Source organism: Pseudomyrmex gracilis, unplaced genomic scaffold, assembly GCF_002006095.1.
Source record: "Pseudomyrmex gracilis isolate BER0280 unplaced genomic scaffold, ASM200609v1 scaffold_509, whole genome shotgun sequence".
NCBI lineage: Eukaryota > Metazoa > Arthropoda > Insecta > Hymenoptera > Formicidae > Pseudomyrmex > Pseudomyrmex gracilis.
The window spans coordinates 35,014-51,707 of NW_018021093.1; the positions used below are offsets into that span (position 1 = coordinate 35,014).

Here is a 16,694-nt window from a genome sequence, read left to right on the forward strand (position 1 = left end):
TTTTCGAGAGAAATTGAGAAAAATGAAAAGCCGCTCTACATATGAGGGGTGATTTCATCCCTTAAAACCGTTTTTTAGCAGCAACGGAAAATGTCAATACTCATCTATTTACCTCCCTTACATGTGTGCAAAGTTTCATCAAAATCAGAATTTTCGGGTTCGAGAGGTTCCCTTGTCAGTCAATTTGTTTGGACGCACACATATACATTTTTTTTAATATCAATTATTACTGTATAGGAATTGACGCAACAATTGCAAGTAAATAACATTGAAGTGAATACAACGCAAAACGGAGTCAATGGTGCGATTATAAATTGAAATAGTTGATAAATAACGCGTGAAATTAAACAATTAGATTAATTCATTTTTTTTTTTTCAATCAGTAAATTGTTATCAAAATATATATGTATAAATAAATCATTTTTTTTAAATTGGAACGCTGAATTTGCGCTTGGAAATTTTGCGAGAAAACGCGTGTGAAGATAATGTTTGCGAACGAACTCGAAATTCGTAACCATCACCGTATCGATCGATTTACCGGTCAGTATATATTAAGTGTACTCACACACCTGTCGTGTGTGCTATAAGGTAACGGCAGTAGTTGCTGTGCAGTTCTTTCAAGGTGGCAGTCAACGAATTTACATCCGCGATAATGTGACTCTTAATAAAGACTACTGCGAGAAATTGCTCTTTTTTTATGTTGGCCGTGAGCGTATTTGTTAATTTAGCCGCACGAGTGATCGATCGATTCTTCCAAGTAGAACGCACGCGACGTTTTTTTTTTACAAACGACCTAATTCTTCTTCCATCTTGCCAGTCTCGGAAAGAGATTCGTAGTAAAAGAAATGGCTAAATTCGCCGAGCCCGCGAAGAACAGAAAATTAACGAGATCGCGCAATGTGTCATCTTTCTTGAAGGAATTGTCGACAGAAAGCGCGACATCGCCAAAAACGTTGGATGTGGTCGTGGACATTCACAACGAGAGCCGGCAACAACGAGACGATAGCAAAGATCTTGATATTATTGAGCTCTCAGACATTAAGAAAGCAAAACGATTCTCTGTACAGTCATCCGGAAGTTCCAAGTCTTCTTTGCGAGCGAGCGACGCACCGAGTCAGAATCGCACCTCTGATCGGACCAAAAAATCGTCGAAAGAAATTTGTTTTAGACAGTCGCGTGATGAATTAACAGAATCCTTTGATTTAATAGAGGAGTTTAAATCGCCCGACAAAGAAAAGCGAAAATCTCCCGAGGAAAAACCTCGACGTCGAAAGCAATGGAACACTGTGGCAAACGAAGAAACTCCGGAAATAGGACCCAAAAAACCACCGCGAAAACGTTGGTCCAAGGACACCGGTGTGATCCAATTGCCCGAGACAACCAACAGTTCAGTTCCTTTGATCGAAACTTTGCGGAAACCTCCAGTCCCGGCTCCGCGCGGGATCAGCACGCAGCAAAGCGAGATCTATCACTTCGACAATCCAGCGTTCGTGTCTGAGAACGACGACGAGGTGCTTAGAATCGAGACCGATCATAATCGGGAGAGCACCAAGATCGAGATGAGAAAAATGAGCGATCGCTCGCGCGTCGAGGATGTTGGAGTAACGTCCGGCAAATCTTTACAGAAGCACCGAACGGAAGTAGCGAAGGCGACAAACAGGCGACGTCTCGTGGCGGACGAAAGCGACGATCGATCTTCGAAAACAAGATTCTTAAAGAGTCGAAAAAACAGCGTCGAGGAATTTGAATCCTCGACGAGTCTGGAAAAGATCACCGATCTTCTATCGAGCTCGGTTGCGTCTGAGGATCGGTCGTCCACGAGTGTCAAAAAATCGACGGAAGCGACGTCGGATCAACCATTAAAAAAGAGAGAACGAAAACGGGAGTTATTTAAGAAGAAATCTTCTGAAGACGATGCAGCCGTCAGCTCGTCCGCGAGAAATATGCATTCTTCTTCGATCGAACCAGACGCAAAAGTTAGAAAGAAAAACAGAAAGAAACGAAAGCAGGAGAAAAAAGAGACGAAAGACAACAATAAAGAAATAAAATATATTTCCGTGACGATTCATCGAGCGGACGTGTTGGAGGACGATTACTTGAACGCTAAACGACCGATGGTGAAGGTTCACATTGTGAAAGCTCGCACAGGCTCATATCTGCCGAACACGACGAAAAATCGTGAAAACGACACCGCTTTTCTTCAACCTATGATCACCGGCAAGTTTGACTTCAGGGAAAATAAATCGTTGATTCCCGTTTGGGAAGAGGAACTTATCTTCGAGCACGATTTCAACGCGATCGCTAAATGCGAGGACGATGATCAAGTGGTAATCCTGTTCGAAGTAATAGATCTCTTAAACTTCGCCGAAGCGAGCCTCAGCTACGATAAAGTTGGTAAGTTTCTTGGCACAAATTTTTATGCCTTTTTTTGTCTTTCTTTTTTATAAAAATAAATTTTAGGCAGCGAAGGGTGCTGGTATAAAATTGCTTGGGCCTTTCTTAAACCCGTGGGAGTCAACAACGTTCTTCATACAGACAAGAAGGTGCGACTCCAGCTTTACAGACCCAAACGAAATCTAAAGAAACGCGAGAAACAAAACTGTGAGGTATATTATTCAAGTTATTATATTTTTGATAATTATTTACAAGATTTTGCGCACGTAATACAACAATTTTACGTTGTATCGCTGTGTAGGTATACACTTGGTGGCAGTCAAATAACAGGGACAAATATCCTAGCAGCCTCCTCGTGACGGTGACATCGGTCCCGCTACCGAAGCTAGAGCCTGTGCTCTATCAACAGCTGTCGCTGAACGATCTTAGCGATACGCGTAGCGATTTGCATGATATCTCGATGCGTAATACCTCGGACTCGATCGGTTTGGTTAAATGGACGCGACTGGCCGCCCAATCTTGCAAAATTCCAAATGAGAAAATGTTCGAGACGGAAGCGAGCGAGAACGGCTGCTTCTACATTGCCTTCAGCAACGACGGCAAGTATTTGGCCTGCGTCCATTCCGAGGAGCACGCTTATCCGATTGTCGTTTACGAGGTGCGTTAATGTCGCAGATAAGCAGTATCGCGCATAAGAAAAGAGGAGTATCTCATTCAAGTATATGAATATATGAAGAACAAAACAAACAAAATGAAGTTCTTCGATAACTATTATGTTATCTTGATTTCAGGTCAAGTCTGGCAAAATCTACGTTCGATTTCTCGGACACAAGGCTTTTGTGTATTCTCTAAACTGGTCAAGCGACGATCACTGCCTTTTATCAACTTCCGCAGATCAAACGGTGCGTGTCTGGAACGTTTACAGCCAAATTGTGCAGCATATCGAGGTGACGCTTGAGTAAAACAGATCACTCAATTGTATAAGATTTTTTTGTGGTTGTAATACAGTAACTGTAAAACCGTGATACCGTTTATTTTTATTTGTTCTAAATTTATTCATAGATTCTACCACATCCGTCATATGTCTATTGCGCAAAATACGTTCCTGGCAAGACGACAATTGTGGCAACGGGATGTTATGATCGAGTGGTTCGCATTTGGGCAAACAGCAAGAGATCGAAAAAGCGGGAACTGAGTCAAGAATTGGAAAGTCACGAGGGTTTTGTCAATTCTATGGTATTTCAAAAAAACGGTAACTTAATTACGGCGGACAGCGTGGGATCGATCATCCTTTGGACGGTGCGTCGAAACAATAGAATGACATCGAAGATGGAGTGGTGTTTTTCGAGACAGATGAAGATCTCCGAGATCGAAGGTGTCATTATAAATACAATTGCCCTGCATCCTCTCGAGTCCCGGCTTCTCATCCATTCGCGAGACAACGGTTTGCGAATGTTGGATCTCGCGACCGGTATAATCTTGCAGAAGTATAAACAGCTAAACAATCAAAGGTGCGTCGATCGCTTACAAATTATCAGATTGTTATATTATTATTACATTATTTTTTCTCAGTTTTTAATTATCATTAAAAATAGGAAAAATTATTGTTTATTTATAAGTCTTTCAATTATTTTTTGAGTATGTTTTCTTTCTATTTTACAGAATACAATTGAAAGCTTGCATATCTCCCTGCGGAAGACTGATTCTGTGCGGCGGAGAGGATTCCGTGTTAAACATCTGGAATCTTGAGACAGGTAAGCATGTAGCCAAATATACGAATGGCGGACGGAGCAAAACGGTTGTTACCTGTGTGGATTACCATCCCTACGACCACGTGTTAGCATTTTCGACCTTCGGCAGTCCAACACCAGTTCGTGTTTTGAGATTTAATAAAACTGTGGACGGTAGTGATGTTGGATTGAATCTTACGGGAAATGCAACGCAAGCTCAGCATGACGCCAAGGAAGTAAATTTCAATATTTTAGATCATTCTTCATTTTGGAAGAGCAAAGTCGACAGAAAGACGAAAGAAATGCGTTCATCGTTGCACAATCCCGCGGTCGATCACATAGTAATTCAAATTGAAAATGAGGAACAATCTTGGGCGAAACTTCGTCGTTTGAGAGACATGGAGCTAAGCTGGAAGGAGAGGAGCCGAGACCGTTTACATTGTATCATTCAGAAAATTGACTCGATGTTGTCCAAAAAATCAATGTTTTCCGAAGACATTATAGACGGTGAACAAATTCTAAATGTAAACGGATGCAGGGAAAACGCTTATCTCAGAAATGCAAAGTCTTCTGCGTCCAGCAACATTGCTCTTCAACAACAGAACATATCTCATTCGGATAATACCACAAATTCCACGAATCTTCACAACGATCTCGGAAGCAGCGATAACGCACGATCCGATCTCGCGACTCGTTCCAACAATCAAAATCGTTCATATGATTTTCACATTTCGACAAATCAGTCTGAACAAACAAGTTTGTCACGTGTAAGCTCTCCCGATAGCATTGGCACGTACATCGTAGAACTGCCGGATTTTGACAAAAACGTCAATCAAATCGCCACGAAAGTCGAAGATACAAGTTCAGTACTAGCGTCCGAAAGCGATTGTTCGCGAGTTAGCAATGCTACATTTGTGATAAAAAAATAAGTAATATTCAGGTTTTTTTATTGTAATATAATAAAATTCAAATTTATGTTTCTGTACATCGTCGTATAACTGGTATACAGGAAATATATTTTCGAATGTAAGCACACACACACGCACACACAAAAAATCTATAACAAGAATTATATTGTACATAAACTTTATTTTATATATATTATTTGTTTTTAAGAATCAATAGAAAAATAAAAGTATCTTTTACAAATAATTCTCTCTTCTATATAAGAATACATTTTCGATATAGCAATAAATTATTCTAATTTCTATTCCAATAATCAGATCATGTTAGTTAAGAGTATATATAATGTTTAAACGTGTATTACTTTTTTTGTGCTATATAATATAAATGATATTCCTTAAATGCAAGAGTAAAATCGATATTTTAGAATTCAATTTTATTACTTTTGCATAGATAATTACACTGTATCGCAAAATAATTTTCAAGTTGTTTTAAACAAAATAAACATAAGCAACTTAAAAAGAAGAAACAAACTTTTATAAAATAGGAACATTTGAAACTTAAAACTCTTCTTCCTCGAGTTATTTTAATATTTATCATATGCGCGAAACAAAATATGAACAAGTTAATATAAGTTAATAATAGAGAAGACAAGTTTTTGTAACGTAAGGATGCTTAGCCTTGAATCTTAAACCTGTCTTTTTCATTAAGTCTATTTTTCATTTATCAGCTGCTTAAAAATATACCTATAAATTCAAAAATCAATTTTTTTCTCTCTTTACATAAACACTTAAAAATCTCTACTTTCTATTACAAGTGTCTTTGTTTTCATAACAATCTGGATTTTGAAATCACAATATTTTCGTTCTTTAACTCTTAGAAATTTCTTGGTAGACATACAAAAAGAGCAAATTTTCAATATACATTCTCACTTTCTTATATACATTCTGTCTTGTAACGTAATATTCCTATTTTATATATATATATACATATATATATATATAAAACATACTTGTTAGTTCCAAGAGAGAACACATTTGTATACAGGTAAACTTCGTATAACGCGGTACTTGAACAACTTCAATATAATATGGTTTACAAATTGTGATAAAATGAAGTCTAACTCTATTTTTTCAATATGCAAGCTTATGCAAACTTCGTATAACGTGATATATATAACATGGTAGTTCTGTGGAACGGACGAGGGTTACCTGTATTTTCTTTAAATACGGAATGTGTTTCGCTTTTAGGTACTTATAATGAAAACATTCATATACATATTATATACACAGCCAATATTGTCTTTAGCACTGTTCTTTTTAAATTGTTTACACACACACGCGCGCGCGCGCGCGCGCACACGCACACACACCATATATATATATATACATACATATATATAGTATATACACATATATATGTGTATATATGTATATATGTATATATGTATATATATATATATATATTAAACATCACACACATATATATATACATACACAATGTTATATAGTACGTTTGAGATAGTTCTGTAAAAGTACAGAACAAGGAACTAAAAAGTAACATTGCTAATAAAAATACTTAACGCTTCCAAAAAAATATAAGTTATTATTTATATCGCAAAATTTGGCCTCTTCGTAACTAATAATGTAACTTTATGTATGTTGCAATATAACAGTAACACACATTTCTGTAATACTAACAAATGTATAAAGAATAAAGTTTCTAATAAATGTTAACGTAGATAAATAATTGCAAATAGAAATATGAAAATAAACCTCTACTAATTTTGCCTTAAATTTTCGTTTTGCCGTCCAATATTAAAAAATTTGGAAAAACATTGAAATATGATTACAAACAAAAATGTTATGCTAAACTTTGTAAACATTTACAGGCATATCCCGACTTGATGACGCTTTGCGCTTACGTATATTATAGAATCGCTCTTCGTCCCGAATTACAATCATTTGCTTTCGGAGTTACGTCTCTTCAACGCCAAGGCGCTATCACGCAATGAGTTGTAATAACTGTTGCTATCTTGCCACCTCACTCAATCAGTTTTTATACACCAAGTTCCAATAATGCTTTCTTATACAAAAAAATTATATCTTTATATGTTAAGGCATTAGTCAGACAGTATTGATACAACATCACGCGCGAATGCATTATCAGAACTTACTAAAAATCTGTTTTTATCTCAGTCCTAACCGTATTGTTTTCTGAATTTAACACAGCGCTTCGACTTATAAGTATTTTTTCTGAAACCAAAGGTAACGAACTCCGGGATGTGCCTGTATGCGTTATCCTTTATAACATGTATTGCATTATCATATTGTATAGAAACACAAAATTTGATATTTTTCAGATTTATCAATACACATTATTCTATGAAAAGATAAAAAGCTAAGAAAATTAAAAAAAAAAAAAAAAAAAATGTACTTCACCTATTAATTAGCCAGTTAATTATACGGATGGGGATAGGCAGACGGGTATCCTTCGGTGTATTTGGCACGTTTTTCTTCTACTAACAATCTATCGATGTATATATCCTCTGGGGTATTAACGTCGATTAACTGTAGACCGAGTACAACGCCGTTAGCCGGTGAGTAATGGTCAGACGATGATTCGACAACAACCGAAACAAAATTTTTGTTGAGCACCAAGTCTTTAAATCTAAGTGAGTCTTCCACCGACCAATCGCTATTTATTGGTTCAATTCCTAATCGTTATTAAAATCAGAGTTAAAGTTGTTTACATAAAACTAATGTACTATTACGGAAAAAAAAGATACTTTTGTCTTACCGACAAGTTTAGCTTTTATTGCTTGATACGGCAATTTCAAGAATTCGCTTTTTAAAGGCTGTAAACTGTCGCGTGGCAGTATCGTCACATCTCCGAAGTCGCAAAAATACACAGATACTTCATTATCGCTGATGATATTGGTAACGTATACTCTGAAAAGAAAAACTCGAGAGTCATTATATTAATCGAAGAAATTGTTATTTGCTAAAAAAAAAGAAAACAATAAAAAAACAAAAAAAAATTGATGAGATAATATGTCGTATACCTGCGCCATTGATCCTTGAATTTTCCCGCGTAAAGTTTGCCTTTGCCAACAGATTCTGCCGGTGGACCGTTGTATGAGTTGCAACTCTTTTGCAGATTGATTATCATTGCCTGGAAACGAAATAAAATTCCAGTGTAAAATTTACTACGATTACTTAAAATAATTGATCGCATACGAATACCTCCAAGTGGCTTGCATCGTTTAGCGGTTGAACAATGAAATGTCCTGGATGCGCGACTAAAATCACGTGAACGTCGAAGTATTTACGAATATCAGAAATTGTGGGTGGTTGTAAATTACCGACTGATTCGAGAACACGAGAAACCTTGCGTTCTAAGCGTTTCTTGACTTTGACGTTATTGTTAACTAAATCGTCGTTAACTCTAAAAAATATAATAATAGTGATAAACTTGTATCTTCAAGTCTCTGAGCATTATATGTTGCAACTATATTGAATTAATATTGTAAGCAAGATATAAATGTCACATAAATGTTTTGTTGTACATCTACGTATCACGAAAATTTGAAACATGCTGTCAAATACTGGAATGTGAAATAAAAGTAGTTTATTTCAACACAAATTACAAAAATGGTTCACTTTTCGAATGTCAATTCAATATGGCGGTTGCAACTCGAATATACAAAAGTAGATCTGAATATTTACTTTGACAGTTCGTTGCCCAAAGTCAATGATGTATTTATAGAGGCTAACATATTGCTAGGTCCAATACGTTTAAAAATTTCTACTATCGGGACTCCGGTCGCGCTGACTTTGACAACCTTTGCGAGAAGAAGGTCTTCATCCAAAACCAACTCGCGAAATCTTTCAACAAACTGTCCTCTGTGCGATTCAGTATCGACGTTATGCAGAAAAATTTGCACTGCCTGTTTATATAACACATATACAAAAACTTGCATATATAAATTTTATCTTTGAAAATTTAATATAGAAAAAATTAATTTTATTTTCTTACTTGTGGAGGAATACGTTCAAGAGCCTTTGAAGACCTGTTCAACAAACATTGTTTCGATGTTATAATAACTTGACCGTGGTCAATAAAAAATATTTTTACGTCATCGTTATTTGGAATGTCTATTACTCTCACTCTGTGCCATTTCTGGCACCATTTCACAAGGTATGTTTTCGTAAAAGAGATTGTTTTAACGAACGCATCGCTTTTGGATATTTGCGATATGGCTTCGTCTAAAAGAATTTTAGCGAGCGTATTTAGCTGTGCAAATATCTTTCCATCCTCGTATAAATGCGTAACATATAATTCAATTAATTTTCCCGGCTAAAACAATTAAATATGTTTTATGTGTGTGTTTGTGTGTGTGTGTGTGTGTGCGCGTGCGCGTGCGTGTGTACTCTGACCATTTCAGTAAGAGAATATCCTTGATCTGCGCATAGGGGAAGCATAGCGGGCAAAGAACGTTGCACGCGAAACACTCGCTAGCAGCTACACAAATATAGCAAAAAGGGGGACTTTTCGCGTTCTGTAACAGGAAAAATGCGCAAAGACAAGTTTTCGTCCGAAGATATTCTTTCATTGGGCAGAATACATTACACACATACACACACAGAGTACATATATATATATATTTATATACAAGGTGTCCCAGAGTTGCCGTACAATCTCTCGTAGGCAGGTAGAAGGAGTAAAACTGAGTCGAAAAGTTCTGAACCATTTTTTTCTGTTACTTATAATACAGGAGTAATTATAGAATAAATCAGGCCGATCAGCGCAGATCTTTAGCCAGACGCACGTCAGTGAGTTACGCGCCTGGTGTGTGTGAGCACCATAGGCGTATTTAACGTCGGTGCAACCGGTGCGATGCACCGACGGGCCCCGGGATCTGCGGGCCCTCGGTGCATGATAAACATTTATAAATTTATAATATTCATAACATTACCTATCGGAGTTGCGAGTGCCGAAAGATCATTTAGTGTATTAAGAAGACTTAAAAGTTATTTAAGAAGTACCATGACACAGGAAAGAACATCTGATCTAACTTTATTATCAATTGAAAAAAATGTTTTGATTAATTTAAATTTGGAAGATGTTGCAAACAAATTTATGTCGGTTAAAGTTCGAAGAGGTGTTCGTTTCTAAATTTGCATACAAATAAAAAATCATTAAACACTTTTGTCCAATTGCCTTAAATAAATAATAATAACAATAATAATAATAATGATAATAATAATAATTATTATTACTATTATTATTATTATTATTAATTAAAGGGCCCTCTTATCTTTGTCTTTGCACCGAAGTTTTACCAGTCTTAAAAACGCGCCTGGTGAGCACTCCGCGCAGTTCACTGACGTGCGCCTGGCTAAAGGTCGGCGCTGATTGGCCTGATTTACTCAATAATTACTCTATTATTATAAATAATAGAAAAAAGTGGTTCAAGACTTTTCGACTCAGTTTTATTCTTTCTATCTGCCTACGAGAGATTGTACGGCAATTCTGGGACACCCTGTATATATGAACAAAAAAATTAAAAAAAGAATTACATTAAAATTACAGATTATTGACAAAATGCGATTTGAACTGGATAATTACGTGTATTTTGCTCGCAACGTCAATGTCATTTAATAACTTGTCGAATATAAGTTCGTTTATGTTAATATCGACAGTATCGTCGCTAGTGTCATAAAAAGTTACTGTTGCGTACGAGTTGTCGAAGTCCATACTATGTACTTTAACAACAAACATTTGTTCGACTAGAAGATAATTTTCGACCTCCGCAACTACCTGGGCACAATCGCAAAACTCTTCCAATTCATGAAGAGATACTCTCATCGCCTGTATACAACAACAATAAACAAATATACACATATATGACGTGATATATTATTAACATAAAGTGCTTAAATATACTAAAATACGACTAAGCCGAAAGATTACTTGAATAGGAAGAGCACAGAATTCCTTTTCTAAAGGATAAAGCAAATTGGATTTATAAACTTCCTCATATCCTACGTCAATAAACCGAACTTCAGCCATTTCGGTTTCGGAATCAAAATTTATGCATTGAACTCTGTGCCAACTATCGTCTTCGAGCAGAGCGTAGAAATCACCAACAACGCATTCCGAGACACCTTCTTTCACTTTATTATAATATTTTCTCATGTTGTTCATCATATTAACAAACTTCTCCTAAAAAAAAAAACAGCTGTGAAAAGCTTAGCAAAAGAAAAAAACAGAATTGAAGAAACATAGTCTATTCACATTATCATCGCCGAATCTGACCCAAACTTCAGTAGTGTTTATGACGCAAGCGGTGTATACTTCCCATATAGCATCGTGAGGCAATGTCAACTGACCAGGTACGACGGGTCCAATCGGTTTCAAATGTATCTTTTCGTCAGACGGAAAAGATATTGAATGATCAGGAGCATTATGTGATGACATCGAGTTACTTTCTGAGAACTGATTAAAAAAAGTAAAATATTTGATTCGATTTTCGCGTAAATATTTTTTCACATAAAACCGAAGAAAATGCAATTTATAAATTACTTTTGAAGTTGAAGAACATTGACAAAGTATCGTCCAATCGCCAGCACCTTTCTCTTTGTTTATCTCCGCAGATTCCTTGACAATCGTCTGCCAATCCTCGGGTAATGCTTCTCCATATTGTTTGTTATAATAAACAGGTAATTGATGCATGAAAACTCCTGCTGTGTGTTGGTTCACGATTTGTAAGATACGTTCCTTTACTAATTTCATGTCGACTGTCGTCGTCACTCTCAAGTTTAAGGATTCCTTGGAGAAACTTGTTAGAGCTATTCGCGCCGCGGACTTTTTAGCTTCTTCTTCAGATTCCGCAGGTTCCGGATATGTAGAGAACGTTTGGGTGCCAACCTGTAAGATTCATCGGTGAAAATTGATAATAATTGAATGTCCAATACGATCCGCTTTAATAATGTTTAATTCAATCAGTGTGTTTACTCTCACTCCGGCATAAACAGTGATCTTAGCCGAGTGTTTCTCTTTGTTCGAGGATATCCAATAAACTGGGGTTGATAAATTCAATTCTCTGGCATATGATTCCAGTTCTTGCCGAGGATCGAGAGGTTTCGATTTCGATATGGTCTACAAGAAAACCTTTAGTTCTACAAAAAATTTTATACTTCGATCAAGTAAATCGTTGATCTCAGTTTATTACCTTCAAAACATTAGAAGTAGGTGGAATATAGATTGAAGAAGTATTATTGCTATAATTATCAATTGATGGTGACAAAGTTACAGGAGAAGAACTTGAGTTAGGAAGAGTAATTTTCAGCCTTTCACTTAATTTAGAAGGTTTCTGTTCCGCAGTCTTTTTTGATTGTACAGGTATCACAGTTGCTGATTTGTCAATTAATACTTTAGGTTTTAAATTTTCATTATTCTGATTATGATTAATGCTTTGGTTTGCTGTTGTTATATTAAGATTTGTCATTTTGTCATTCAGTCTCTGAAATCACAATAAGTACGATTAATAACGGTGTAATCTACAGTTAGTAAAACATATTCATAGCGTTTTCGACCTGTACAAGTTGAAAACGTTAAAAGTTTTTTTAAATCTATACTCACTTTAGTGGAGATAGAGGCCACTGGTGGTGTACCAGAACTAAAGCTTGGTTTGTTGTAATTGGGCAGTGGATGCATTATGGTTTGCATAAGTGGTGGTGGTCTTAAAAAAATAAAATAAAATAATATTAGTTATAGATTTTTATGCTTTTTACGGAAAATATATATAATAATACGTGAGTCTTTTTTGACTACCTGAATAAATCAGTAGATGAATAATTAGTGTGTGAATTACTCTTGTTCGAAGCTGATCTAATAAAGGAGCTAGAAGAATCAGCATAATTGCTCTTAGCACGTATGCGTTGAGAGCTATTAAAGTTAGTTCTTCTAGGAAAGAATCCTTTATTAACCTGTTGAACGAAACAGAAAAGAATTCTATTACAGTTCACTTTTACGTGATATATTATATTTTTAAATTAAAAAAACTATTTGTGTGTGTGTGTGTGTTTCGATTATATTGTAATTAACTTTAACTCACTTATTCACTCAGTTAGAGAGAGAAGGAGGAGAGGGAGATAAAGAGGAAAACAGAGAGACAAGAGAGGGGAGAGAAAGAATCCTATTTTAATTGTTCACTTCATATATCTTGTATAAATGACAGTATTATAAAACACGTTTAAGATAAAATCTGTTTGGTCTTGAAGACCATAAAAAATTATTATTACTATTTGATTTGTATGTGTGTCACAAAACATTTAAATCAAAAAATGATCACTCCTTTACTTATTGGTGAAAGTTTACTAATCAAAGTATATAATTATCAGAAATAGAAATATATATAATTATCAGAAATAGAAATATATATAATTGTCAGAAATGTATTGATAGTTACTTTCTTGGGTCGTTTCACTTTTCGTGATTTCTGTCGGGCTATTAATTTTGTAAGATGCGCTGTTGTATCGGACGGCTTAGCTTCCACGTATAATTCTCCATTTTTGTTAGTCACCAAAACTTCTGATATATTTCGTACAAAGTCTTCCACGGAAGAATATCCGAATTGTCTAAAAGGTAGTGCTTCTCCCACTACTGTGAGATAATCATCTAAAAAGAAATTCTCTTATCAAACTTAATATTTATTTTTTATCCTTTAAAATAAAATGAATTAATTAGCTAATGATTTAGCTGATAAAAATATAAGTAAAATTAAAGTAATTGTGTTCAAGATGATATTACAGCGCAGGTTGTATATATTAAAGATTATTAGAGAAGAATTATAATAATCTATATACAGGGTGTCCCACCTAACTTGAGCATCCTAAATATCTTGCTCATTTTTTATGATAGGAGGATGCCGAAAAGGGTCATTATTCAATTCGAGGAGACGAATACTGTAATAAACAAGAGCTTTTTGGATTTATCTTGACCTTGCCTATCATATCGCGAGGACAAAAATATGTACTTTCAGATTAAAAAACTGACAATGATCTTGAAATCTTAAAAAATATGATCTTGAAAAAAATTTCCTGTTTATTACAATATTTGTCTCTTCGAACTGAATAATGACCCTTTTCGGCATCCTCCTATCATAAAAAATAAGCGAGATATTTAAGATGCTCAAGTTAGGTAGGACACCCTGTATATAGAATACTAATTATTAATAAGATTAAGGAAATTTTCTTACCTCTTAAATTGGTTAATTTAATACCGCCTTTGCACGATATCAAACATGATCGCAGATTTTTTATGACTTCGCTTTTATCCATCGTCATGGTCTTTCATAAAAGAAATAATATAAGAAATATTCAAATATCGGTTAAATATACTCTAAAATAAGAAAGTAACAAAAAAGAGAAAGAAACATAATTTTAAATATTAATTCAAATATTTAAAATACATTATGTATAAAATACAATTTGTAATATGTAGATATCGATATAATGTGCATATATGTATATACAAACAATGACAATAATCAGAGAAAGAAAACTGGAAAAATAGCTATAAATAATTTTGATAGTACAAACAGTTGTACACATATAACAAAATCAATATAAGCAAGTAGTCACACAAAACAAGAAGCGTGAAAAAAGCAAGAAATCTTTGAAAATTTCTGCTTTCAACGATTTCAAATGTAGGTACTTTAACAATAAATACTTTTCTTGTTATGTCACTTACTTACAGATTATTTAACATCGCACAAGTATCTATATTTTTATATGACACATTTATTACTCTTCTTTGTTATTTATATATGTAATTGCATTACATAGAATTAATAATTAATATATATTGATTACATGAATTATATTAATATATCTTTTTTTACAATTTTTTATAATTGTTTTCATAAAAAAATAAAGAGACTGATATTTCTTCACACACATAAATATTTGTAATATTAAAAAAGTTTATTTTTAATATATATTAAGGAAAAAAGTAAAAACATTGTTATCGAGTGAAACATGACAATTTTGTACACAAGACATATCTTTTAAATATCTACATTTGTTCTGCTAATAAACAGAAAGATTGTATAATATATTCCATAGCCAGAAAGAAAGATATAATTGTGTGAGAATAAAGCAAGTAGAGAGCAAGCAACATATAACACAAATAAAAAATAAATACAAATTACTATTTCTACTTGGTATTTCTCCTTCTTGAGAATAAAATAGAGCTAAAGTTTGTATAAAGCAACATTATATATTTTCTGTATAATCATATAGAAATTTTTTAATTTAATGTAAATATTCTTTAAAACATATTTTGCACTTATTGTGTAAAAGCTATATATAACACAGTATAGACACACAAGATCTTACACGCTAGAGTTTTTTCACAACTATATGTTATATGTATTTTTTCACATTTATTAATTTAATCTTTTAAGCAGTTTTATAAACTAATCTTGTTTAAAATTTACTATTCTCTTATTTTCCTCACTTTTAAATCTTCATTAGTCTATTGAAACTTTTTTTATATCAGCAGATATAAAGAACACAGTACATAGATATAAAAATATCTTTCAGTCCGAAAGAATCATTTTACCTATTACAAACCATCGCTGCTACATTTGTTCGCGATATTTACTTTACTGTTTATTCGTAATTGTTGTCACGACATTCGAAATATATAGAATTCAATCAAGGCACAATATTTTTTTCTCACGCATTTTATTCTACCTCAATCCAACAGGTTTTTGCACTTGAAACATATGAACATGTAATTTTGTTCTACATTCTGTCGCGTACCAGAAGACTAATACGAAGTCGCACGATTTCCGCTTGAATAAAATCTAAGTTTGAGATTGGGTCAAGAACAAATAAACACAACCTTGCAATCGGGACGTTTCCGGCGTTCTATTACCATATGCTGTACTTAACGGTGCAAACGAACGAAATTGAGATGAATCGCGCACCGCCTCCGATATCTAAAATTGCAATACCACTAGTAATGAGCTTCCATGACGACTAGACGACCGATTTCGCGAAAAAAACATGCAGACGCAAACGGACATGTCCATTGTGTATAACGAGGTCATTAGAAAACGGGGAATGCGATTACGTGTAGGAATGTATCTTCTATACCTCTCTTTCTCTCTTGCGCGCGCGATGAGACCTCGTTGGTCGTCGTCGTTAAACGACAGATTGAACAATCGAATTCTATCGGCTATCGGGTTATCAGCTACCGTCACCGAGACCTTCTCTCACCGAGCGCTCATGCAACACGCATCAAACCCGGTGTCAACCCGGCTTTGTCGATGCTCTTTTTGTCTTTTGCTCTCGACTATGTTACTTCGAAGAAAATACCGACACAAACTACCGACTAAACTCTTCGTGCACACACTCACGTTTCGCAAAAACCGGCAAAAATGCACCAACTCACCTTCCTGATACCACTGGTAGTACGCAGTACTGACCAGCACTGACAAAATCGAGATCTCCTCCCTCTTTACCAGCGTACAGCCTATCCAAGTGGCAAAGTAGGTCGCAACTTTTCACACCCACCAATCAGATGATCGCATCAGAGAAACATGTACGAGCAAACTTTTCCTGGACAAGCGCGGGCTTATTTTCAATTAGA

The 16,694-nt window shown here is 34.9% G+C and overlaps 2 protein-coding genes across 5 annotated transcripts; one reads left to right on the forward strand and one right to left on the reverse strand.

The window, feature by feature from the left end:
- Nucleotides 1-474: 474 nt before the first annotated feature.
- LOC109860927 (jouberin-like) lies at nucleotides 475-5,185 on the forward strand. The gene is made up of 6 exons (XM_020440348.1): nucleotides 475-2,394; nucleotides 2,461-2,606; nucleotides 2,696-3,052; nucleotides 3,186-3,341; nucleotides 3,457-3,905; nucleotides 4,057-5,185. The coding sequence occupies exons 1-6, from the start codon at nucleotides 846-848 to the stop codon at nucleotides 5,051-5,053; spliced, it is 3,654 nt and encodes a 1,217-aa protein (XP_020295937.1). The 5' UTR covers nucleotides 475-845; the 3' UTR covers nucleotides 5,054-5,185.
- Nucleotides 5,186-6,468: 1,283 nt separating this feature from the next.
- LOC109860923 (tudor domain-containing protein 7) lies at nucleotides 6,469-16,575 on the reverse strand. Of its 4 annotated transcripts, none has more exons than XM_020440342.1 (17): nucleotides 16,497-16,575; nucleotides 14,293-14,383; nucleotides 13,504-13,712; nucleotides 12,867-13,021; nucleotides 12,675-12,774; nucleotides 12,265-12,555; nucleotides 12,048-12,191; nucleotides 11,616-11,960; nucleotides 11,328-11,528; nucleotides 11,004-11,255; nucleotides 10,659-10,901; nucleotides 9,066-9,386; nucleotides 8,756-8,976; nucleotides 8,273-8,474; nucleotides 8,092-8,201; nucleotides 7,827-7,978; nucleotides 6,469-7,743 (listed from the first exon to the last, which is right to left on the reverse strand). In XM_020440342.1, the coding sequence occupies exons 2-17, from the start codon at nucleotides 14,378-14,380 to the stop codon at nucleotides 7,484-7,486; spliced, it is 3,294 nt and encodes a 1,097-aa protein (XP_020295931.1). In that variant the 5' UTR covers nucleotides 14,381-14,383; nucleotides 16,497-16,575; the 3' UTR covers nucleotides 6,469-7,483. The 4 variants fall into 4 exon arrangements, with proteins under 4 accessions (XP_020295931.1, XP_020295930.1, XP_020295929.1 ...); XM_020440341.1 differs by having other exon boundaries at nucleotides 16,199-16,527; XM_020440340.1 differs by lacking the exon at nucleotides 16,497-16,575 and adding an exon at nucleotides 15,945-16,186.
- Nucleotides 16,576-16,694: the final 119 nt, after the last annotated feature.

Coding starts and splice junctions, on each gene's coding strand:
- LOC109860927 (XM_020440348.1), top strand. CDS start 846: ATGGCTAAATTCGCCGAGCCCGCGAAGAACAGAAAATTAACGAGATCG. Junction 2,395..2,460: donor CCTCAGCTACGATAAAGTTG/GTAAGTTTCTTG, acceptor AATAAATTTTAG/GCAGCGAAGGGTGCTGGTAT. Junction 3,053..3,185: donor ATCCGATTGTCGTTTACGAG/GTGCGTTAATGT, acceptor TCTTGATTTCAG/GTCAAGTCTGGCAAAATCTA.
- LOC109860923 (XM_020440340.1), bottom strand. CDS start 15,980: ATGGTAATAGAACGCCGGAAACGTCCCGATTGCAAG. Junction 14,384..15,944: donor GGAAACGTCCCGATTGCAAG/GTTGTGTTTATT, acceptor CTTTTATGAAAG/ACCATGACGATGGATAAAAG. Junction 11,256..11,327: donor TCAGATTCGGCGATGATAAT/GTGAATAGACTA, acceptor TTTTTTTTTTAG/GAGAAGTTTGTTAATATGAT.